Source organism: Canis aureus, chromosome 13, assembly GCF_053574225.1.
Source record: "Canis aureus isolate CA01 chromosome 13, VMU_Caureus_v.1.0, whole genome shotgun sequence".
Classification (NCBI taxonomy): Eukaryota; Metazoa; Chordata; class Mammalia; order Carnivora; family Canidae; genus Canis; species Canis aureus.
In genome coordinates this window covers 14877914-14903503 of record NC_135623.1, presented here as the reverse complement: position 1 = coordinate 14903503, position 25590 = coordinate 14877914, and the positions used below count along the sequence as shown (strand labels likewise).

Sequence of the window (25590 nt, the reverse complement as noted above, 5' to 3'; positions counted from 1 at the left end):
CAGCTACTGATCAGCTTTCTGAATTTTCTAGTTTTATATAAACGGAATCATAAATACATGCTTTTTTTGTTTAGCTTCTTTCCCTTAGCATAATTATTTTGAGATTTGTCCATGCTTTTGAATGTAACAAGCTCATTCCTTTTATTGCTGAATATTATTCCATGTAAAGATAAACCTCAGTGTATCTGTACATGTTGACTGTTCCCAGGCTTAAGCTATTTACAAATAAAGCTCCTATGAACTTTCATGGAAAAGTCTTTATATATATATGTGTATACACACACACACACACATTCTTTTTTCTTGAATAAATAGCTAAAAGTGGAAATGGCTGGATCATATGGTAGGTTTTTTAAAAAGAAAACTACCAAACTATTTCCCAAAGTGGTTGTACCATTTTACATTCCCGCCAGCAGAGGATGAGACGTCCATTTCCTCCATATCCTCGTCAATACTCGCTATGTTCTTTTTAACTTTAGTTATTCCCATACGATCTCACTGTGGTAATACACGTATCCCTAATGACTAATGATGTCGGGCATTTTTCTATGAGCTTATTTGCTGTTAAGTCTACTCTGGTCAAATGTCTATTCAAATTTTTGCCTTTTAATTGGTTTTTTTTTTTATTATTAACCTTTGAGAGCTCTTTATATATTCTGGATACAAGTCTTCTATTACATACATGCTTTGCAAAGCTTGTTATTGGTTCATGTCTTTCCTTTTTCTAAACAGTGATTTTCAAAGAACAGAAGTTTAATTTTGATTAAGTCCAATTTATCATTTTCTTCTTTTATGGGTCATGCTTTTGGTGTTGCAACACCAAACAAATGCCTAACTTAAGTTCACAAAGATTTTTTAGTATTTTCTAGAAGTTTCATAGTTTAAAATTTTTCATGTAGATCTACAATCCTTCTTGAAATATTATTTGTATATGGCACAGGTAAGAATTAAAGTTCATTTTTAAAGAATTATTTATTTGAGAGAGAGAGAGAGAAAGCGGGGGGGAGGGGCAGAGGAAGGAGAGAGAAACTTAAGCAGATTCTACACTGAGAGCAGAGCCTGACATGGGACTTGATTTCATGACCCCAAGATCATGACCTAAGCCAAAACCAAAAGTCAGATGCTTAAATGACTGTGCCACCCAGGTGCCTTAAGTTCATTTTTTAAGACAGTATATCATTCAAAGTATCTTCTCCAACTACAACAGGACCAAGTTAGAAATTAACATCAAAAAGGAAAACTAGAAAATTCAAAGCATTTTAGAAATTAAACAATATAATCTGAAATAACCAATGGATCAAAAAAGAACTCATAGGGATCCCTGGGTGGCTCAGCGGTTTAGTGCCTGCCTTTGGCCCAGGGCGCGATCCTGGAGTCCTGGGATCAAGTCCCATGTCGGGCTCCCAGCATGGTGCCCGCTTCTCCCTCTGCCTGTGTCTCTGCCTCTCTCTCTTCTCTCTGTGACTATCATGAATAAATAAATAAAAAATCTTAAAAAAAAGAACTCATAAGGAAAATTAGAAAATCTTAGAGATGAATGAAAAAAAATACAACCTATCAATCATAGGACACAGTGAAAGCGATGTTATGGAGGAAAGTTATATAGCTGTAAATGCTTACATTAAGAAAGAAGAAAGATCTCAAATCATCAACCTAACTTTACAACTTAAGCAATTAGAAAAAGAAGAGCAAATGAAACCCAAGCCAGCATAAAGAAGGAAATAATAAAGATTAGAGATAAACAATATAGAGAATAGAGAAACAAAATCAATGAAACAAAAGTTGGGTTTTTTTTTGAAAAGTTGAACAAAACTGACAAGGCTTTTCCTAGAGACAAAAGAGAGAGAGAGAGAGAGAGAGAGAGATTTAATTACAGACATACCTCATTTTATTGCACTTTGCTCCATTGTACTTCACAGATACTCTAGGTTTTACATATTGAAGGTTTGTGGCAATGCTTCATGGAGCCAGGCTATCAGCACCATTTTCCAATAGCATTTGCTCACTTCGTGTCTTTATCATATTATGGTAATTTTTGAAATACTTCCAACTCTTTCACTATTATCCTGTTATGGTGATCCATGATCTTTGATGTTAGTATTTTCATCGTTTTGGACTGCCTATACAAGACCCATACAAGACCACAAAACTTAATTAATAAATGTGTGTATCCGGAATGCTCTACCAATTGGCCATTCCCCTATCTATGTCCCTCTCCTCAGGCCTCTCTGTACCCTAAGACATGGAAATATTGACATTAGGCCAGGTAATAACCCTACAGTGGCCTTTAAGGATTCAAGTTAAAGGAAAAAGCACACATCTCTCATTTTAAATCCAAAGCTAGAAATGAGTAAGCTTAGTAGGAAAGCCATGTCAAAAGCCAAGAAAGGCCTCTTACACCAAAGAGTCAGCCAAATTATAAACACAAAGGAAAATTTCTTGAAGGAAATGGCTCACTCCAGTGAACACAAGAATGATAAGAAGGTGAAACAGCCTTATAGTTAATTTGCAGAAAGTTTTAGGGGGCTGGAAAAAGATCAAACCAGCCACCACATTCCCTTAAGCCAAAGTCTAACTCAGGGCAAGGCCCTAATTCTATTCAACTCTATGAAGGCTGAGAGAGGTGAAGAAGTTGCAGAAGAAAAGTCTGGTTGCATGAGGTTGGTTTGTGAGGCTTAAGGAATGAAGCAGCCTCCATAACCTAACAGTGCAAAGTGAAGCAGCAAGGGCTGACAGAGAAGCTGCAATAAGTCACCCAGAAGACCCAGCTAAGATAACTAATGAAGGTGTCTACACTGAATAATAGAGTCTCAATGTAGATGAAACAGCCTTATATTTGAAGAAGATGCTACCTATGACTTTCACAGCTGGAGAGAAGTCAGTGCCTGGCCTCAAAGCTTCAAAGGACAGGCCGATTCTCTTGCAGGGGTTAATGCATCTGTGGCTTTAAGTTGAAGCCAAAAAAAAAAAAAAAAAAAAAAAAAAGGTTGAAGCCAAAGCTCATTTACCATTCCAAAGATCCTAGGGCTCCTAAGAATTATGCTAAATCTGCCTATGTTCTATTAATGGGAAAACAAAACCTAGATGATAGTACGTCTGTTTCCAACATGGCTGATTAAATATTTTAAACCCACTATTAAGACCTACAGTGGAGAAACAAAGGTTCCTTTCAAAATGTCACTGTTCACGGACATGGCACCTGGTCATTCAAGAGCTCTGGCGAGGTACAATGAAGCTATGTTGTTTTCATACCTGCGAACACAATATCCATTCTGCAGCCTATGGATCAAGGAACCATTTTAAGTCTTCTTATTTAAGAAATACATTTTGTAAGGCTACAGATCCCTAAATAGTGATTCCTCTGATGAATCTACACAAAATAGATTGAAAATCTCCTGGAAAGAATTCACCATTCTGCACACTATCAAGAATAGTCATGATTCAGGGGTCCCTGGATAGCTCACTTGGTTAAGCGTCTACCTTTGGCTCAGGTCATGGTCCCAGGGTCTTGGGATTGAGCCCTCACCAGGCTCCCTGCTCAGTGGGGAAGTCTGCTTCTCCCTCTCTCTCCCCCTCTACCACTTCCCCCTGCAAGTGCTCTCTCTCAAATAATAAAATCTTAAAAAAAAAAAAAAAAAAAAAAGAACATTTGTAATTCCTGGGAAGAGGTAAAAATATCAACAGGAGTTTGGAAGAAGTTCATTCCAGACTTCATGGGTGACTCTGAGAGGTTCAGAAGTAAATACAAGATGTGACAGAGAACTAGAATCAGAAGTGGAGCCTGCAGATGGTCGGAATTGCTGCAATCTCATAATTTTAATGGATGGGGAGTTGCTTCTTATGGATGAGCAAAGAAAGTGGTTTCTCCAGATGGAATCTATCCTGGTGAAGATGCTGTGAAGACTGTTGAAATGACATCAAAGGATTTAGAATATTACATAAACTTAATTGATAAAGGAACACAGTTTGAAAGGACTGACTCCAATTTTGAAACAAGTTTTACTGCGGGTGAATGCTAACAGTATTGCATGCTGCAGAGGAACTGGGAAAGGAAGAATCAACCAATGACGGCAAACTTCACTGCTCTCTTACGTCAAGAAATCGCCACAGTCACCCCAACCCTCAGCACCACTACCCCGATCAGTCAACAGCTGTCGACATCAAGGCAAAACCCTCCACAAGCAAAAAGATCACAACTCACTGAAGGCTCGGATGACAGTTAACGTTCTTCAGCAGTAAAGTATTTTTTAGTTACGGTATATACACTGTTCTGTTAGACACAAAGCTACTGCATACTGAATAGACTGATGGTGTAATACAGCTTTTATGTGCCCTGGAGAACCAGAAATTTCATTTGACTTGCTTTATTGCAATATTTACGTATTTCACACACTCTAGGGTGACCATAATTTTTTCACAGGGTTACATTAGTTTCAGGTTACCACACAGTGATCCGACAATCCTATGCATGACTCGGTGCCCACTGTAAGTGTGCCCTTAATCCCGCTCACCTATTTCCCATCTCAACTGCCTCCCCTCCGGCAGCCATCAGTTTGTTCTCTATAGTCTGTTTTTTGGTTTTTCTCTTTTCCTTCTTCATTTGTTTCTTAAATTCCACATGAGTTAAAGTATACAATATTTGTCTTACTCCAACTGACTTATTTCCCTTAGCATTACACTCTAGCTCCATTCATGCTGTTGCAAATGGCTAGATTTCATTCTTTTTATGACTAATATCTCATTGTGTATATGTGCCACTTCTTTATCCATTCATGGACTGGTGGACACTTGGGCTGCTCCCACATCTTGGCCACTGTAAATACTACTGCAATAAGCACAGGGGTGCATGTATCTCTTCGAATTAGTGTTGGTTTTTTTTTTTTATTTTATTTTAGGGGTACTCAGTAGTGCAATCACTCGATCATAGGGTAGTTCCGTTTTTAAGTTTTGTGTTTTTTTTTAAGATTTTTGAAAATTTATTCATGAGAGACTCATGGAGGCAGAGACTTAGGCAGAGAGAGAAGCAGGATCCCCATGGGGAGCCCAATGCAGGACTCGATCCCAGGACCCTGGGATCACGACCTGAGCCAAAGGCAGACGCTCAACCATGGAGCCACACAGGCATCCCCTATCTTTAAGCTTTTGAGGACCCTCCACACTGTTTTCCAAGTGGCTGTACCCATCTGAATTCCAACCAACAGTACACGAGGGTTCCCCTTTCTCCACATCCCCACCAACACTTGTTGTTTCTTGTTTTTTATTCTAGCCATTGCGACAGGTATGAGAGGATACCTCACTGTAGTTTTGATTTGCGTTCCTCTGATGATGAGTGATGTTGAGCATCTTTTCATGTGCCGGCTGGTCATCCGGATGTCTTCATTGGAGAAATGTGTTGTCTTCTACCCTCTTTTTATTTATTTATTTTTTATTTAAAAAATTTTTAATTTTTATTTATTTATGATAGTCACAGAGAGAGAGAGAGAGAGAGGCAGAGACATAGGCAGAGGGAGAAGCAGGCTCCATGCACCGGCAGCCCGACGTGGGATTCGATCCCGGGTCTCCAGGATCGCGCCCTGGGCCAAAGGCAGGCGCCAAACCGCTGCGCCACCCAGGGATCCCTCTACCCTCTTTTTAATGGAATTATTTGTTTTGGGGCTATTGAATTGTATCAGTTCTTTATATATTTGGATACTAACCCTCTATCAGATATTTCATTTGCAAATATCTTTTCCCATTAAGTTATCTTATAGTTTTGTCGATTACTTCCTCTCCTATGCAGCTTTTAATTTTGATGTAGTCCCAATAGTTTATTTTTGCTTTTGTTTCCTATGTCAGAAGACCTATCTAGAAAAATGCTGCTACGGCCAATGTCAGAGACATTACTGCTTGTGTGCTCTCTTCTAGGATCTTTATGATTTCAGGCCTCCCATTTAGGTTATTCATCTATTTTGAGTTTTTGTGCAAGGTGTCAGAGAGTGGTCTGGTTTCATTCTTTTGCATGTAGCTGTCCCAACAGCTACTTGCTGAAGAGACTGTCTTTTTCCAACTGCATATTCTTGCCTCCAATGTTGACGATTAATTGACCATATAATCGTCGGTTTGTTTCTGAGTTCTCTATTCTGTTCCATTGATCTGTGTCTATTTTATTTAAAATATTTTATTTATTTATTCATGAGAGACACAGAGAGAGGCAGAGACACAGTCAGAGAGAGAAGCAGGCTCCATGCAGGGAGCCGTGGGACTCGATCCCAGACCTCTGGGATCACACCCTGAGCTGAAGGCAGATGTTCAACTACTGAGCCACCCAGGCATCCCTGTGTCTATTTTGTGCCAGTATCATAACATTTTGATTACTACAGCTTTGTAGTCTATCTTGAAATCTAGGATTGTGACACCTCACAGTTTTGGTCTTTTCAAGATTACTTTGGCTACTTGGTCTTTTGTGGTAGAACAAATTTTGGGATGGTTTTAGCTCTGAAAAATGCTCTTGGTATTTTGATAGGGACTGCATTAAATCTGTAGATTGCTTTAGGCAGGGCAGACATTTTTAGAATATTGGTTCTCAGTCCATGAGCATGGAATACCTTTCCATTTGTTTGTGTCGCCTTCAATTTCTCTCATAAGTGTCTTATAGTATTCAGAGTACAGATCTTTTTTTTAAAAAAAGATTTATTTATTTATGATAGAGAGAGAGAGAGAGAGGCAGAGACACAGGAGGAGGGAGAAGCAGGCTCCATGCGGGGAGCCCGATGTGGGACTTGATCCCGGGACCTGGGCTGGGCCCAGGGTTGTGGCCTGGGCCAAAGGCAGGCGCTAAACCACTGAGCCACCCAGAGATCCCCTAGAGTACAGATCTTTCACACTTCCTTAGTTAAGTTTATTCCTAGATATTTTATTATTTTGGCCATTGTAAACAGACTGTTTTCTTAATTTCACGGTTTCATTAATGTATAGGAATGCAACAGAAGGGCACCTGGGTGGCAGCCCTGGTGGCGCAGTTTAGCGCCGCCTGCAGCCCCGGGGTGTGATCCTGGAGACCCGGGATCGAGTCCCACGTCGGGCTCCCTGCATGGAGCCTGCTTCTCCCTCTGCCTGTGTCTCTGCCTCTGTGTCTCTCGTGAATAAATAAACAAAAATCTTAAAAAAAAAAAAAAAAACTTCATGGGATTATGACATGTCAGTAAAGGATTAACCAAAGTCCTTCCGGAGAAAATAGACCTTTGGTGAAGTTCGGCACTCCGACCCTGTCGGCCTAATCAGGTACTGTTACTAGACGGTATTGCTCGCGGTTAAAGTGGCCCCTTATTGGCATCTGAGCGGGAATCCGGGCACCTGGTGAGGGGCCACAGCTTCAGGCTCCCCAAGCACAGGAAGTACAAGCGGGCCTTTCCCTGCAAAACCCTGGAGGCAGCGGCCTCCCTCCTGGGCTCCGCAACCGGGCTTCTAGGCCGCGGGCAGTCCCGTTCTCACCGCCGCGCTGCCGTCTGGGCCCACGGGGGGGCGCACCTGCGAGCGCGCACCTGCGAGCGCGCGCGATGCTCTTCCGAGTCCACGCAGGTTTTCCAGCTGGGCCAGGGCTGGGCCTCGGGGGCTGGCTGAGCCCTGGACCGCGCGGGGACTTGGTTCATAAAGTAGACGCTAAATGTTCAAGGTAAATTCACCTTTTTGAAGCCAGACAACGACCTACCATTCACGGAGGGGGGCCTAGAGAAACTGCGCCTTCGGAGGACAAGCGCAGGTCACCGGGTCACCGGGTCACGCGGGGCACCGCCGAGCGCGCCGAGGTCGCCCCCTCCCGGCCTCCAGCAGGTCACTGCGTCGCGGCGGGAACAAAGCGGCCGCCGGGCTCCCGGGCGGAGGGCGCGGCCGTGCTCGGCCCCGGGCCCGGTCACCGGGCGACCCCCGCGACCCCCGCGCCCCCGCCGCCAGGTGCGCACCGGCCGGACCGCGCCCCCGTGACCCCCCGGACTCCCGTGCCCCGGGCCGCCCCCGCCCGGCCCCCACCTGCTGGTCGCACTCGGGGCACGACTTGGTGGCCATCTTCACTTTCTTGGCTCGACTCGCAGACATGCTCCCCTCCTGCAGGGCGGCGGCGGCGGCGGCGGCGGCCCGGGCTCCTCCCCTCCGGCCTCCGCGGCCCAGCCTCTACCCGCCGGCTCCCCGCGGCCGGGACCGAGGCTCAGGCGGGGGCGCGCGCGTGCGCGGAGCCTGCGTGCCGGGGGGGGGGGGGGGGGTGGAGGGGGGCGGGGCGCGGCGTGGGCCTGCGCAGCCACGCCCCCTCCCGGCCGGCGGACGGCGCGGGGGCGGGGCCTGGGCGGGGCGCGGCCGGAACGAGCGTCGGGCTGGACCAACGAACGCGCGAGGGGGGCGGGGCGAGGCCCTGGGCACGCCCCGGAGGCGGGGCCTGGGCGGGGGCGCGGCGTTGGACACGCCCCCGGGGCGGGGCCGAGCGACGGGGTGGGCGGGCCGGCGCGGAGCTCAGGTGGGGGCCTGACCTGGATGCGCGCGGAGGTGAGCGGCCCGGGCCAGACGGGATGCGCGGACACCTGCCCGGGCTCGGCGCCGAGACCTGGGTCCGCCGTGAAGTCCGATAGTCACCGAAGGCCGATTCTGCCGGACAAATATGAACACCTGATGGGTTTCACACTGAACTGCTCAGAAAGGAAGGACACCAAAAAGGCAGGGAGCCTTGAAGGATGGAAGGAGGAGGGAAGACGAATGGAAAGAAAGGAGGAGGGAAAAGTTACTTACTGTTACAGCTAACGTTGATTTTTTTTAGTTGCAGGATATGCAAACTACAATATCTTTTTTTTTTTTTTTTAAATACAACAGTTTTAGGTTCCGAAAAATTAAGCAGAAGGTGCACAGCTTTCCCACACAGAGGGCTTTCCCACGGTCAAAATCTGGCAACAGAATAATATATTTATTATGATCAGCGAACCCACATCCGCACACCGTTGTCACCCAAAGCTCAGCTTACCTTCAGCTCATTCTTGGTGTCGTACCTTCCACGGGTTTGGATAACGTGTAGAGATTTTAGAGATTTATAAGTGTCACCCAGAATAGTTTCACTGCCCATAAGAATCTCTTGTGTTCCGTTCTTCCCTCCTCCCCTTCACCCTCAGCACCCACTGATGTTTTTTTTTTTTCTGACTCCTTCATTTTTGCCTTTTCCAGAAGGTCATGTAGTTGGGATCCTCCAGTATGTAGATTTCTCAGATTGGCTCCTTTCACTGAGTAACATGCATGAAAGTTTGCATTGAAGTTTTCTCCATGTCCTTCCAGGGCTCGATAGCTCATTTCTTTTTCGTGCTGCATAATAATCCATCATCTGGATGCACCACAGTTTATTTTTCCCTTCACTCATTGAGGGACATCTTACCTGCTTCCGAGTTTTGGCAATTATGAATTAAGCTGATACAGACATCCACGTACAGATTTTTGTATGGACATACATTTTTAAGTCACTTGGGTAAATGCCAATAAGCACGATCACTGGATCACACACCCAGAGTGTGTTTAGTTTTGTAAGAAACTGCCGAACGGGGGCAGCCGGGTGGCTCAGTCGGTAAAGTATCTGCCTTTGGTTCAGGTTATGATCCCAGGGTCCTGGGGTCCAGGCCCATGTCGGCCTCCCTGCTCAGTGAAGGATCTGCTCTTCCTCTCCCTCTGCCCACCCACCCATTTGTGTGCTCACTCATGCTTGCTGTCTTATTCTCTCTGTATCTCCCTCTTTCTCAAATAAAATCTTTTTAAAAACAAAAGAAAAGACCCTGCCAAACTGCTTTCCGAAGTGGCTATACCATTTTGCATTCCCACCAGCAATGAGTAAGAGTTCCTGCTGCTGTACATCCTCACCAGCATTTGGGATCATCAATGTCATGGAAGTTAGCTATTCTAACAGATGTTTAGAATTTCATTGGTTTTATTATATGGTCTCATTCATTTGGGGAACATAAAAAATAGTGAAAGGGAATAAAGAGGAAAGGAGAAAAAATGAGTGCGAAATATCAGAAAGGGAGACAGAACATGAGAGACTCCTAACTCTGGGAAACAAACTAGGGGTGGTGGAAGGGGAGGAGGGCGGGGGGTGGGGGTGACTGGGTGACAGGCACTGAGGGGGGCACTTGAGGGGATGAGCACTGGGTGTTATTCTATATGTTGGCAAATTGAACACCAATAAAAAATAAATTTATAAAAAAAAAGAATTTCATTGGTTTAATATGCATTTCCCTAATGACATATCAAGTGGCTTTAGGCTTCGTTTGTTGTTCTTTTTCTTTTCTTTTTTTTTTTTTTTTAAAGATTTTATTTATTTAGTAGAGACACAGCGAATGAGAGAGAGAGAGAGAGAGAGAGGCAGAGACAGAAGCAGGCTCCATGCAGGGAGCCCGACGCGGGACTCGATCCCGGGCCTCCAGGATCACACCCCGGGCCGAAGGCGGACACTAAACCACTAAGCCACTGGGGCTACCCTGTTGTTCTTTTTCTAATAAAATAATATAATAAAGACTACACCTAAAGGAGTGAGATTAGGTTGTTTATCAGAGATTTTTCTTGCTTCTTAAAGTAAGCCTGTGTTGCTATATACTTTCCTCTTGGAACTGCTTTTGTTGCATCCCAGACATTTGGACCATTGTATTTGTATTTTCATTTTCATTTATTTCCCTGGTTATTTTTTCCCATTTCTTCTCTGATTTCCTGGTTGACTCATTCATTGTTTAGTAGCATGTTGTTTAACCTCCATGTATTTATGGTCTTTCTTAATTTTTTCTTGTAGCTGGCTTCAAGTTTCATGGTGTCGTAATTAGAAAAGATGCATGGAGTGATCTCAATCTTTTCCTATTTGTTGAAGCCTGATCTGTGACCCAGTATGTGATCTATTCTGGAGAACGTTACATGTGCACTTGAAAAGAACGTATATTCTGCTGTTTTAGGATGAAATGTTCTGAATATATCTGTTGAGTCCATCTGGTCCAGTGTGCCATTCAAAGTGTTTCCTTGTTGATTTTCTGTTTAGATTATCTGTTCATTGCTGTAAGTGGGATGTTAAAGTCCCTATTATTATTATCTTGTTATCAATAAGTTTATTTATGTTTGTTATCATCGTTTTATATATTTGGGTGTCCTCATGTTGGGTGCATAAATATATACATTTGTAAGATCTTCTTATGGGCTGTCCTTATTATCACCTCTCATGGCAGTTTTTGTTTTAAAGTCTAGTTTGTCCGATATAAGTGTTGCTACTCTGGCTTTCTTTTGAGATCCATTTGTATGATTAATGTTTCTCCATCCCCTCACTTTCAATCTGCAGGTGTCTTTAGGTCTAAAATGAGTCTCTTTTAGGCAGCATATAGGTGGGTCTTGGTTTTTTATCCATTCTGATGCTGTATGTCTTTTGAATGGAGTTTAGTCCATTTACATTCATTTTTCAAAAATATTTTATTCATTTATTCATGAGAGACACAGAGAGAGAGAGGCAGAGACACAGGCAGAGGGAGAAGCAGGCTCCATGCAGGGAGCCTGATGTGGGCTTGATCCCGGGTCTCCAGGATCACGACCTGGGCTGAAGGTGGCTCTAAACCGCTGAGCCACCTGGGCTGCCTATCCACTTACATTCAAAGTAATTATTGACAAATATGTATTTAGTGTCATTTTATTACTTGCTGTGTCATTGTTTCTCGAGATTTTCTCTGATCCTTTGTCTTTGTCACTTTTGGTCTCCTTTACAGTCACACAGTCCCCTTTAATATTTCTTGCTGGCTTACTAACCACAAACTCCTTTAGTGTTTGTTTGTCTGGGATACTCTTTATCTCTCCTTCTGTTCTGAATGATAACCTTGCTGAATATTCTTGGCTACAGATTTTTCTCACCCATATCGTGCCACTCCCTTGTTCTGGCTTGCCAAGTTTCTGTTGATAAAATTCTAGCTAGCCTTATTAGTTTTCTCTTGTAAGTTAAGGACTTCTTTTGTCTTGCTGCTTTTGAGATATTTTCTTTATCATTATATTTTGCAAATTTAATTACAATATGTCTTGGTGTCACTTTGATTTTGATGGGAGTTCTTTTTATTTTTTAGGATTTTATTTATTGATTCGTGAGACACACAGAGAGAGGCAAAGACACAGGCAGAGGGAGAAGCAGGCTCCCTGTGTGGAGCCCAATGCAGGACTCAATCCCAGGATCCCGGGGTCATGACCTGAGCCCAAGGCCGACTCTCAACCACTGAGCCACTCAGGTGCCCCTTGATGGGTGTTCTCTGTTCTTCCTTAATCTGGATGTCTGTTTCCTTCCCCACACTAGGGAAGTTTTCAGCTATTATTTCCTCAAATAAATTTTCTGCTGCCTTTTCTCTCTCTTCTTCTCCTGGCACTCCTATAACATGAATGTTATTACATTTGATGGCATCACTGAGTTCTGAACGTCTATTCTCATGTTCCATAATTCTTTTTCTTTTTTGTTCAGCTTCATTTTTTCCATTATTTTGTCTTCTAAATCACTTATTCATTCTGTTCATTGCATCAAGCCTGTTTCCAATTTCAGTTATCACCTTCTTCATTTCTGGATGATTCTTTTGAACTCTTTTATGCCTGTGGTAAGGGTTGCCCTGATCTCTTCCATTCTTTTCTCAAGCCCAGCAAGTATCCTATATGATGCTTTAAATTCTCTATCAGGCATGTTACTCATATCTATTTCATTTAGATCTCTGGCCTTATCTTGTTCTTTTATTTGTAATGAATGCCTCTGTCTTAGAATTTTGTCTAAGTCTCTGCTGCCTTCTGTGTGTCAGAAAGCCTGTTGTGTTACCTGCTCCTGAAAGTAATGGCTTTATGAAGAAGAGGTCATACGGTGTCCCGGGCCTGGTGCTTCAGGGAGTGTGTCTGGTGTGTGCTCCATGCACTTTGCTGTTGTGTTTTGGCTTCTCTATCCCTCAGGCCACTTGTCTGCAGAGGCTCTCCTGCCTGCAGGGAGCATTTGGTCCTTGGCTAGAATGTGGCAAGTTGTAACTAAGTGAGCTCTGGTCCGCTTGTTTTTTTTTTTTTTTTTTTGGTCCGCTTGTTAAATGAGACCTCATACTACTTCCTCTAGAACTGAGGTCCTGCAGAACTCTCTGGTCAGAAGATATGTGTGGGCAGGGGTTCCTGCTGGCCTTCTGGATGCCTTTTACTGTTTTTCTTATCTAAATGCTGTAGTTGGGACTTCCAATACTACATTGAAGAAAAGTGGCAGGAGTGAGCATCCTAGTCTTGTTCCTGATCTTAGAGGAAAAGCTTTCAGCTTTTCACTTTTGAGTATGATGTCAGCTGTGGATTTGTCATGTTGAGGTATACTTCTTCTAATACTCACTTTGTTGGGAGTTTTTTTTTATCATAAATAGATGTTGAATTTTGCCCAATGCTTTTCTGCATCTGTTGGATGATCATATGATCCATTTTTATCATATGATTTTTATGTCCCTACTTGTTTTGTTAATGTTTGAATCTCCTTAAGTTTTGGATGTTGAACTATCCTTGCATTCCTGCAACAAATCCCACTTGATCATGGTATGTGATGCTTTTAATGTATTGTTGAATTTTGTTTGCTAATATTTTGTTGAGAATGTTTGCATCAGTGTTCATCAAGAATATTGGCCTATATTTATTGATTTATGTATGCCTTTGTCTAGTTTAGGTGTCAGGGTAATGCTGGCCTCATGGAATGAGATTGGCAGCATTCCTTCCTCTTCAATTGTTTGGAATAGTTTGAGAAGAAAATATATAAACTGTTCTTTAAATGTTTGCTAAAATTCCCTTGTGAAGCAATCTGATCCTGGACTCTTGTTTTGGGGAGTTTTTTGATTACTGATTCAATTTCATTATTAGTAATCATTATGTCTGAATTTCCAATCTTCCTGATTCAGTCTTGGTAAATTGCACGTTTCAGGGAATTTATTCATTTCTTGTAGGTTGTCCAATTTGTTGGCATTGTGGCATAGTGGTCTTTTATGATCCTTTGTATTTGTGTGGCATTGGTTCTAACTTCCTCTCTTTCATTTCTAATTTTATTTATTTGGGCTCTCTCTTTTCTTCTTTTTTTTTTTTTTTGAAGATTTGTTTATTTATTTTAAAGAAAGAGAGGGAGAGTGTATGTGAGCAGGGAGAGGGGCAGAGGGAGAGAGAGGGAGATAATCCTCAAGCAGACTCCCTGCAGAGCACAGAGCCAATCCCAGGATCAATCCCAGGAGCCACTCAGGTGCTCCTTTCTCTTCTTGATGAGTCTTGTGAAAGGTGTATCAATTTTAATTTTCTTTTTCAAAAAAACAGCTCTTAATTTTATTAATCTTTTCTATTATTTTTTGAAGCCTCTATTTCATTTATTTCTGTACTGATCTTTATTTCCTTTCCTCTACCAATTTGGGGCTTTATTTGTTACATACACTATCCCTCTCTTTCTCTAAAATAAATAAACAAATCTTCAAAAAAAAGAAGAAGAAATTCTCCTTGAAGTATTCCCTGTTAGTTTCAAAGACAGGTTTTTGCAGCTCATCTCTACTGTGTAGGATTTGTTTGGGGTCCCTGATTTGGAGCTTGAATCTCTCACTCCTCAGGGAAAAGGTCTATACATTTGAGGTTCCTTCTGACAGTGGAACACTGCACCTGGTGTGTGGTTTTTCTGAGCAGGACCACATCTCTGCCTCTTCTGTCCATCTCAGTGCCATCCCTTGTTGTGGAAGTTCTGTTCATCCACGTTCTAGGTTCTCTTTAGAGGCGATTATTCTGAGTATAGGTGTAGATTTGTTGTGTCCATGGGAGGAGGTTAGGTCAGGATCTTCCTAGGCTGCTATCTTAAAACCTCTCCTTATGTTTAACATTTGAAGGAATTGTCAAACTGTTTTGCAAAATAGCTGCACTCTTTTTCTGTTGTCTCTTTAATCCAATAATCTTTCTCTAAAAATACTATTTTCAAAAGAAAAAAAGATTTTCTAACTGTATGATGACAGGTGCTAACTAGACTTATTGTGGTGATTATTTAGCAATGCATACATATACAAATCATTATACACCTGAAACTAATACAACGTTATATGTTAATTATGCCCTGTTGATTTTTTAAAATTTATTTATTCATAGAAACACAGCTAGAGAGAGAGGCAGAGACACAGGCAGAGGGAGAAGCAGGCACCATGCAGGAAGCCCGACGTGGAACTCAATCCTGGGTCTCCAGGATCACGCCCTGGGCTGAAGGCAGAGATAAACCGCTGCGCCACCGGGGCTGCCCTGCCTTGTTGATTTTTAAAAAGATTATTTTGGTTTTGAATTTATTTCTTTGTGGTTTGTTTGTTTTAGTAATCTCTACCCCCAGTGTGATGCTAGGACTCACGACCCCAAGACGAAGAGTCACACGCTGTACTGAATGAGCCAGCCAGGTGCCCCTTCTTTGTGTTCTGTATGTAAATACCATTTATTTTTTAACAGTTTTATTGTTTCATTAGTCAGTATGCCTCCACAAATAATACATTACAGTTCTAGCTCTTGATTGTTAATTTTGGCTTTTCTTGACAAAACCAAAAACAATAAAGTCTCTTTTGTCATATTAGGGTGAAAAATAATACATTTTCCTCTTCTGATTTAGCTAATAATATTAAACTACATATATTTTTTGAGACTTAATTAAAAACTTAAATGATTAGGAACTTAGGAGCAGCTTAACTGGGTAGTTCTGGCACAGACGCTGTCATGAGGAGGTTGCAATCAAGCTGTCAGCTAGGACTCAGCCATCTGAAGCCTTGGCTAGAGCTAGAGGGTATGCTTCTGGGATGACTCAGCCACATAGCTGCTGACAGGAAATCCTAGTCCCCTGTCTCATGGATCTCTCCACAGGGATGTTGGAGTGTCCTCATAACCTGTCACGGGATTCCCTCCAGATCACGTGATCTAAGAGACATAGCAAGGGTAAGTTCGTGATTCCTTTCATGACTAAGTCTCAGAAATCCCAAACCATCATGTCTACTATGTTCTGTTCATTAGAAGTGAGCCAACAAGTCCAGTCCACACTCAAAGAGAAAGGAATTAAGCTCCCTTTCTTGAAAGGATGTGTATCAAAGAATCTGTGGATATCTTTTAAAGCTATCACGCTGGCTGGTGGCAGGTGCCCCATTCCTCACCATGGGGGCCTCTCAGTAGGACTGCTTGAGTGGCCTTATGACCTGGAAGCTGGACGTCCGCAGAGCAGGGGATCCAAGCAAGAACAAGACGCAATCCACAATGTCTCTTATGGCCTAGTTTCAGAAGTTACACTCTTCGTAACTCATTTCATTTCATCCAACGTCATTTCTGCAACGTGCTTCTGGTTGCATGGGTCAGCCCCGCTCAGTGGAGGCGGGCCTCAGGAAGGGCGTATGTCCCAGGAGGCAGGGATGGGTGGGGGCCATGCTGGGTGCTGGCTACCACGGGTACCCAAGGGAAGCAACAATTCACTCTGCAAGGCCATTCATTCTCTTTGTGTCACAAGGGAAGTGACATAAAAGTGGGCTTTTGGGGTCCCACTGACCCTAAGGGAAAAAATGAGAAAAATCAGGAGAGATCCTCTAGTCTATCTTTGACCTGACGGCAGAAGGAACGAACTGTGGCAGGTGCCGGAGGAGTCCCCTTTCCACTGGCCCTTGCTCACGATCTTTTATGCATGCTTCCAGAGCCCTGTAGGTGCCCTCCTCACGATAAGCAATTAGACCAGGCAGGAGCTTCTTTAATAACAGCTATTAAGTACTTGGTGAACCGAAATGGCTATTCAAAGCTACTTTTTGTTCTCTGTAATAATTAGGACATGAGCTTCCTCAGGGAGATGAGGAGCCTTGAGATGCAGCAGCCCCCACCTCTACACCGTCATTGCTTTAACATTCAGAACACAGAGTCTCTACCAACGAGTCTTTTAAAGCTTTTACATTTTTGGTAGGAGAACAGAAGAAAAGCAGTGGGAAGCTCAGCAGATTTTTAAAATATAAAATTTCCCATTTCTCTCAGAAAATTGAAAATAGCTCTTGAGTTATAAATTAGAAGTCTTTGTTCTTTCTTGGTTTGCTTTTTTTTTTTTCCCCAGAAAGCTTTGGAATTACCACAATGCTACAAGTGTGGTCATATTTATTCTTTTTATTTTGTTATAAACCTTGCACACTTCTCCAAAGGAATAGTTTGCAAACAACAATAACAAATAAAAATTCAAAGAACTGTCCAGGCCACGAAAAAGAGGATGAGAATCTTCATCTTTGGCCAGAAAGAAGACTTTCTTTTCCTCCTACATGGACAATAACGCGCTGGGTCAGGGACCACTCATTGCAGAGAAGCCCCAGGCTCACAGCGACTCAAGAGGCCAGTCCTCCGTTACAGCTGGATACCTGTGGACGGTCCAAGCCCGGCACTGGTCTTTGCCGAGTACTGGACTCAGCCCCCTGGCCAGCCCCGGACACAGAGGGGCTTCCAGAGATGTCCATTCCATGCTTTGCCTCCTTTGCTTTGTCCGAGGCTATTTACTGGGCAGCTACTCTGTGCCTGTGCTTTACATTAATTGTCCCTCTTCCTCCTCAAACCCGGCAAGGTGGCTTCGGGAGCCTCATTTTACAGGTAAGTAAAATGAAGCTCAGGGAGTGAATTATCAGGAACCTTTCTTTTGCTGAAACAGGGATCCCAAGCTCTAAATGGCTTAGGCAAAGCATATTTATTAGTTCACATAACCAAGAAAGCCAAGCATAGGATGGGCCTCAGGCACAGCTGGATCCATATGCTCATGTGAACCACCAGGACCCTATTTCTCCCCTGACCCTTGTTCCCGTACTCCTGCCAAGCAGGCTCGTCCTTCTCGGTGTTAGGGAGATGGCTGAGGCAACCAGATACGCTCCGTTGCATTAAGTGTGGCAGCTGTGGAGGTGCTCCGTTTGGATCCCCCTTCCAAAAGAAGTTGTTATTCAAGTTCAAGGAGCACCAGTGGCTGGGCCTCCAGTTGTACCACCTTCAGGATCCGTGTCCTTCCACGTCAACTACCAGCTGACAGCGGGACATGGCAAGGAGTGCTAGTCCCTGGTCAGCCCTGCACAGTGCATGACTCCTCTCGTGGTCAACGTTTGCTGCAGGGCTCCCTTCGGATTGGCTGAGAATGTCATCTGATTGTGTCCTGAGGCTCTCCCTGTATCTTTCCTGAGCATCACCTTCTGCCCTACACGTACCTGTGGTCTTCAGGAGTCAACTGACATCCCACATCTCATTAGCTCCCATCCTCACATGGGGAGACGTCGTTGCTTCACCAAGATCCCTTTGGATCCCTTTGAACTTTCAGCGTTCTCCTCTGACTCCGGCATCTACTGGCCACATGCAGGCCGTGTTCTCAGAGCCCCAGGGTCAGCCCTTCACCCTACCTGAACACTCAGAAGGCCCAGGGCCTAGGTTACTTCCATGCTTCTTCCCCTTCCTTCCCACCTGACCGCCGAGGTGACTGGCAGGTGGAGAGTTTCAATGCCAAGGCTCTCTGCTTCCAGGCAGCCCCCCGGAGCTCTCCTGCAGCATCCGGCTGAGGTGACCCCTGTAGGACTTTGCCTGGGGGCACACCTGGCCTGGCTCTCTCACCTCCACTGCCCTGCCTCTCCCACCTCACTTCCCATCTGCCCTTAATAAACTACTTACACGTGAATGCTCCTCTTAGCGTGCTTCTCAAGAACCCAACCAAGAACCGGTGGTTGGCACCCAGTAGCACGGGTCACGTGGCCTCTTCCATAGAACAAACCCTGCGGGGTCCTCTCCCTCTTTTTGCTCCATCAGACCTGAGTTGTTGTTGCTTCCTGCGGCCATAACCGTGGCACGCTTCCCCAGGCCTTGACTGCTCCCTGGGCTCCTTCCCACACCTTCGTATCTCCCCTCAGTCCCTGCTTTGGAGTGCGCGACCTGCTTCTTGCCAAAACTCTGAATCATAAATCTCACCATTACAGGATTTATTTTTTAAATTTTCTATCATCTATCTATCTATCTATCTATCTATCTATCTATCTATCTATCACCTACCTACCTTCCTACCTACCTAGTTTGAAATGAGACTGAAGGTTAACATCGTGGAATGGTTGACCTTTCACCCTATCCAATCAATTATGCTCTGGGACGGCATCTGTAATAAGCTAAATGAGAGACAATATCACAAATCTGATTTTCAGGGACACCTGGGTGGCTCAGCGGTTGAGCGTCTGCCTTTGGCTCAGGGCTGATCCCGGGGTCCTGGGATCGAGTCCCGCATTGGGCTCCCTGCATGGAGCCTGCTTCTCCCTCTGCCTTTGTCTCTGCCTCTCTCTCTATGTGTCTCATGAATAAATAAATAAATAAAATATTTTTTAAAAAATCTGATTTTCAGGTTCTTCCTGACTTAAGGACAGAGGTAATGACCTTCTTCCAATTGGCCCTCAAGAGCCTTCCAGCTGGAAAGAACCAGTAAACAACTTGCAAAAGGTGACCTCTGGCGCTAGATGGCAGCTGTGACCCGCCAGTGCTGTTGCTCACAGAAGCCACCGACAGTCCCAGCTTCTGGCTCTGCAGGTCCAGCAAAAACCAGTTTGCCTGCGGAGCTGGCTCTTGAACCAGGGTTGTCCCTCATTCCTCCAATGCAGAGGCACACCGTGGTTTTCCAGCACGTTGGGTACCCGGGCCTCCATGCCCTGCCAGAGTCCGGGAAGCTCTGTAGCGTCATCCCTCAGTGCATCTGTTCCCAGCCGCTGACACACTGACGCCGACCCAAGGGTCTGGACTCGGGGCAGAGGCTGCAGACCCCAAGGGCTCAGGGAAATCCCTCTCAGCAGAGGAACTGCGGGGTTTAGGCTGCCTCTGCCGCTAACTGACCTCCACGGTGGCTTCAGCTCACCTTTACCCACACCCTCTTTGGCTATATATATTTTTTTAAAGATGTATCTATTTATTTTAAAGACAGAGAGTGAGAGCCTGTGGGGTTTGGGGGCCAGAGGAAGAGAATCTCAAGCCGACTCCATGCTGAGCAAGGAGCCCTGATGCAGGGCCTGATCCCACAACCCTGAGATCATGACCTGAGCCAAAACCAAGAGTCAGATGCTCCAGCAACCGACCTAGGTGCCCGCCCCCTCTGGCTTTAGCAAATGAGTGATATCAGTTAAAATCACTGTATTAATAGAGACCCTTTTAGTTGCAAGTAACCAAAACCCTGTGAGAATGAGCTTAAGCCAAATAGAAGGATGGGAGAATTGTTTAGCCAATAGCTGAGAACCATACATATGTGAATTTATAAAAATTTATTTATTTATTTGAGAGAGAGAGAGAGGCAGAGAGAGCCTAAGAGGGGGAGAAGCAGAGGGAGAGGGAATCCCAAGCAGACTGCCCGCTTGGCACAGGGCTCGATCTCACAACCCTAAAAACCGAAATCAAGCGTTGGACACTCAACTGATTGAGCCACCAAGGTGCCCTTCTATATATGTGGATTTAGACACAACTGTATCCACGGAGTTCTAGGCACGGCTGGATCCAGGTGCTGAAAAAAATCATCAGAAATCTATGAGTCTCCATCTATCTTTTCCCTTTTCTTTTGAACACAAACTCCTAAGTGGTGAAAGAAATGTGTCTTTCTTCATATTTTTGCTGAGACTCCCAGACTTGACCTAGGTTCACATTCATCCCTAGACTAATCACATGATCACTAGTCAAATGCCCATTACCAGAGAAGGCATAGGTCAGAAGGGAAATGAGGAAGGCTTGGATTCCAAAGAAGAAGACTCAGGGCATTATCACCTGGAGAAGGACACAGAACGAGCCACGTCAACAGATGCCCAGTGATGACCAAGCAGGCTAGTTCCCTTTCTCCTCTGCCCCACTCCCTCACATATCTACTGACTCATTTAGTACACCTCAAAGTCTCTTACCAGAAAGCCTTTGCAATTTTCCCTCCACATTCCTACGCAGGCAAAAGTCCTGTTTATTCAACCTCTGTGTCCTCCCACTGCACAGTCTCCTAACATCCTGTTGTTTTCCCTCAAAGCACTGATCAGTTCTAGATTGTATAGTACATGCAATTATTAGCCTTGTGTGCATCTTTCCACTAAATTACAATCTTTAAAGAAACAAGATTTTGGTGTCCCAAAAGCCTAGTAGAGTACAGTACAGTAACCGCAACAGTAGGTGCTCAGTAAATACGTATTCATCAATTCACTGCGGACTTACCTATTAGCCACTGGTGATAGTGAGTCTAGTCGGACAGGGTCTCTGCCCGGCTTCTACATGAGTGAGGACGACAAACAAGTAAATCAGTGCTCACCGTCCAACTGCAACAGTTTCTCCAGGAATGGTGGACTCAAGGGAGCCAAGAGGAGGAACATCTAGATCAGAAGGATCTAGGAAAGTTTTCCTGAAGAGTTAGGATGTTGACCTATCTTTAGAAAAATGAGAAAAATAAGCAAGATGAGTGAGAGGAGGAGGCCCTCAGAATTATGTTAGGAAACATGGAAGTGTAACATAGCCCGCTATTTCCTGGGAGAACTAATGGTCAGTCTCATTTCACTTAACTGTCTAGAACAGAGGTAACTAAATAAGAATTAGGCCTTTTCACTAAGACTATGTTTTTAAAGAAAAAAAAAAAAGAAAAGAAAAGGGGGCAGTGCCTAAAGTAGAATTTTTTGGGAAAATAAAGTAGATTTCTTTTGGACAAGAAAACTAGCTTAAAAGGATAGGGAGAAGCTCTCTGATTATACCAGCAACTGGCAAGACAACTGGCACATAGTAGGCCCTCGATAAGTGTGCGAATGCCTGGATGAAAGTGATTCAAAATCAATAGGTTTTGCTTAAAAGGAAGAGCATAGCCAGCCAAGGATACGGCTCATTAAGAATCCATGCAGATTCCTAAAGGCACACAAAAGAGATAAAGGGCAAAAGAAATTACTTTAAAGCAGGAAGGTTTATGTAACACTGTGTGTGTAGAATAAAAAAAGTGCCCAGCTTCACATGCCATTTGCTGCCAGGATCTGAGATTGTTACTAAGAAAAGGGTGGGAGGAGGCTGCTGGGGGGAATCAGATGCCAGGCCAAGACACAGGCCCAGAAAACTCAACATTTGGGGCTTGAAAAGGAGGCCTGGAACACAAGCCTCTTTTGTTTTTCAGGCTTCTCTTAATTACTATGTTTGAGACGTGGGATTTATGAAAAAAAGCACTATTCAAAAGGACAATTTACACTCTATTACAGAGAGAGTTCAGTCTCAGTCCCCGCTTTCCCCTCTGGTTGCAACCTGAGTCATTTGTGGCATGGCTGTGTGAAGCACGGAGGAGAGCTATAAATGGTTTTATAAATCAGCATGTTTCATCGCAAACTGAAGCGGCTGCTGCTCCCAAGGCTGGCAGCAAAACCATGAATCAGAGTCTAAAGTTCTAGAACAATGTCTGTGAATCAAATCTCACAATGGGTTGTCCTTAATGGCATTCTCCAGCTATGACCTCACCCCAGGTCTCCTCCATGTAAACCACACCCCATCACGGGCACGTACGGAACCTGGAAGCTCTTCTGTCCATACTGAGATGGATGAGCTAATAAAGGGGTAACTTCCCATCACTTTACCTCGTGCCCTTTATTCAATACTTGCTATGCAGAACATTTCCCCTACATTCTCCTCAGGATCATTAAGTCTCTCTCAGTCATGGTGAAGACTTTAGATCTTATCCCATACTAATCTCTGTTCCAAGTGTTTTATGCATATATAATCAAATTTATGTCACGACAATCTTAGGGGGGACATTGCTATCATCCCCCACTTTTCAGATGAGGAAGCTGAGGCCCAACGAGGTTTGGTAACTTGTCCAAGGTCACCTAGCCCTTAAATGGCATAGCTACACCCATATTGGAACCAAGGTCATTAGGCTCCATACTCAACACTCTCAACTACTGTGATATGCTGCCTTGTAAGAGAGGGTGCCACCTAGCCAGGGAGCTAACCCTTGTAACATCCCCACTGTCAGCCGTGCCTGGCCCCCCTCCACCTCCCCAGCCCCCAACCCCACCACCATTTGACAGGTTCAGAAGAAGCTGCCAACTCTGACGAGCCATGAGCCAATGAGCATATCAGTGTTACCCTGACCTCAGTTATTGGCTCGGGGCTGTGACTCTATCAGAGCCAGTGAATCATGATGGGACTTTTCCTGGGGCTTCTGGGAGAAGAAAGTCCTCTGTTCTTTATTGGTTTTGGTGAGGGGAAGATATGGGGAGAGGAGCTACCACAGCACTTTTACTGCTATGAAGGGAGGCCGCTGAGAAGGAGTCAACAAACAAAAAATGCAGAACAAAGAGAAGAACCTCCAGCACAGAACTACCAGGGCGTTGCCAAGAGGACACAGCGTTGGGCTCATGCCATGCAATACAACGGGGGGGAGGGAGAGGCCTGAGGGTGGGTAGGGCATATTGCCATGACCTGATTGGAGCCCTAAATCCAACAACTCTCGAAGCGCCAAATACCTCCATCCTGTTTGAGTCCATGAACCAATGTATCCCTTTTTAAAAGCCAATACGAGTAGGGCTTTTTGCAACTTGAATCATAATGCACAATAATTCAAAACAAGCTCAACAAACCTTGTGATAGCAGAGCCAAACATCCCATTAGTTACCATGGTGGAACAGAAAGATTATTGATCAAGGGTGAAACCATGACTTAAGGCTCTCCCCATGCTAAAGAACAGAGAAAGAGCCAAATTTCTTAAATTCTCAACCATTCTCAAGAGTTACATTTTTGTAGAAATAATCCTGCCCAAATAGGTATTAATGGATTCACCTTCATAATTACATTTAACTTGATACCACGTTAAAATGACTTTAAACGCTCTCAGCAGGGCAGAAAGTAATGGACCAGAGATGGGGCAAGGTCAGCCAGGCATCAAAACATAGCCAGGGAATTTGGGTTGGTGAGGTGGTCAAAGAGGACTTTAGCCTTACACGACTCTCTATTAATCTCTTAGAAAGGAATGTATTTGTAAATCATTCATATAATTAAAAGTTAACTTTAAAATAGGGTTAAAGGACAAGTCGTGTAATTGCATGATCATACTTTTTTGGGTAGTTTTATGGTTTTAGTGACACAAACATGATGCACACATACGCTGTCTATTCACTGTCTTCACTGCAGGGCCTGGCATTGGGCTTGGTGACTCCGATGGCCAGGTGGGCTGCTCTCTCCACAGTGACTCTGCGGTTCTCGGAGGAGACTTTGTGGGCGATCTTTGCACAGTAAGACGTTGCCCATCAGCAGCACTTCAAGCTCCTTGACACTGTGGACTAGGAGTTCCCAGAATCCACTGGGCAGCACCTGCTTTGTTTTCTTGTTGCTTTTGTAACCAACGTTGGGCATCAAGTTCTGGCCTTAAATCTTCTGTGGGCTGTATTGTCAATGCCTCTGGGTTTCCGCCTACTGCACTTAGCTTTGACATACAGGTCTGACTGGTGCTGGATGAACTTCCTGGTCCTTTCCTGAACGATCTTGGGCTTCACCAGAGGTCTGAGGCCAAGTAGGAGATGGCTGTCACCGCTGCAGGCAGCACCGAGGAAGAGCTACCATACTTGTTGTTTAAAATAGTGGATCCCCTGAAGTGAAATGTTATATAAATACATAGTGAACATTTGTTTGTTTCTCTTCTTTGGTATAGAATTAAAAAATATGATAGCTTGCTTCTTGGGAACCACCCTCTCCTGTTCACACTTAACCTTGGTTCAGATACGTGGTCTTTTTTTTTTTTTTTAAGATTTTATTTATTTGAGATAGAGAATGAATAGAAACAGAGGGAGCAGCAGACTCCCCACTGAGCAGGGGGCCCAATGGGGGGCTCAATACGAGGACCCAGGGATCATGACCTGAGCCAAAGGCAGATGCCTAACTGACTGAGCCACCCGGGAGCCCCAGCAGACACATGGTCTTGATGAAAATATAGTAATTTGATTCCTGAGCCCTCCTGGCTCTTTTCCTCTCCATGACAATTCTGGAAAGAGGCAGCAGTGGCATAGTTTTTTAATCTCCCTGAATCCTCTCTCCATCCATCCATCCAACAAACAAACAAATAAAAAACCAGAGTAACTAGATGCTAAATCCAAAAACAACAATGGACAACATCGATTGACAACAAAGTCAGATGATGGCGAATCCCCACAAAATTCAGAAATACAAGAGAGTGAGGACAGCCGGCAGCACCCCTGTAGGACCCGCATTATATTTACATTTATACAGGAGGACGCAGGGGGAGGCCTGATAATTGTATTCGCAGAAGGCAGGGTGAACTAATGCTAGCCAGGCAGTCGAAGTGGCGGTTGGCTCCAGTAGTGGGGGAGTACAAAGGGTCTCTGAGAAGGCCTGATGAGGCTGGAATAGTTTAAGCAACATGGGGTCATAAAGCTAAGTGACCAAGTTGCTCTCAACAAAACTGATGAAAAATATAAACTAGTGTTTTAAAACTGGCTAAGAGATACTTCAAAAGATTTAAGATATCAAAGATTAACACGAATTAGAACTAGAAAAAGACTGCGATTAAGTGACAAAACCTAGGGGAGATCAAGAATAAATAATTTCATTCAGAAATAAAGCTAAACTAAAAAC

The 25590-nt window shown here is 44.2% G+C and overlaps 1 protein-coding gene and 1 long non-coding RNA gene across 2 annotated transcripts in view; both read right to left on the bottom strand.

The window, feature by feature from the left end:
- Positions 1-8195, bottom strand: part of LOC144281928 (histone-lysine N-methyltransferase SETMAR-like) — a 28976-nt gene extending 20781 nt beyond the window's left edge. Inside the window, exon 1 of the mRNA XM_077844853.1 lies at positions 8005-8195. Coding sequence (XP_077700979.1) covers positions 8005-8070 — 66 coding nt within the window. The 5' untranslated portion in view covers positions 8071-8195. The remainder of the gene's footprint in view (positions 1-8004) is intronic.
- A 270-nt stretch (positions 8196-8465) lies between these two features.
- The window catches only part of LOC144281929 (uncharacterized), a 30432-nt gene continuing 13307 nt past the window's right edge, over positions 8466-25590 (bottom strand). Inside the window, exons 2-3 of the long non-coding RNA XR_013350305.1 lie at positions 8752-24587; positions 8466-8610 (exon numbers count right to left, since the gene is read on the bottom strand). This is a non-coding gene — a long non-coding RNA (uncharacterized LOC144281929). The remainder of the gene's footprint in view (positions 8611-8751; positions 24588-25590) is intronic.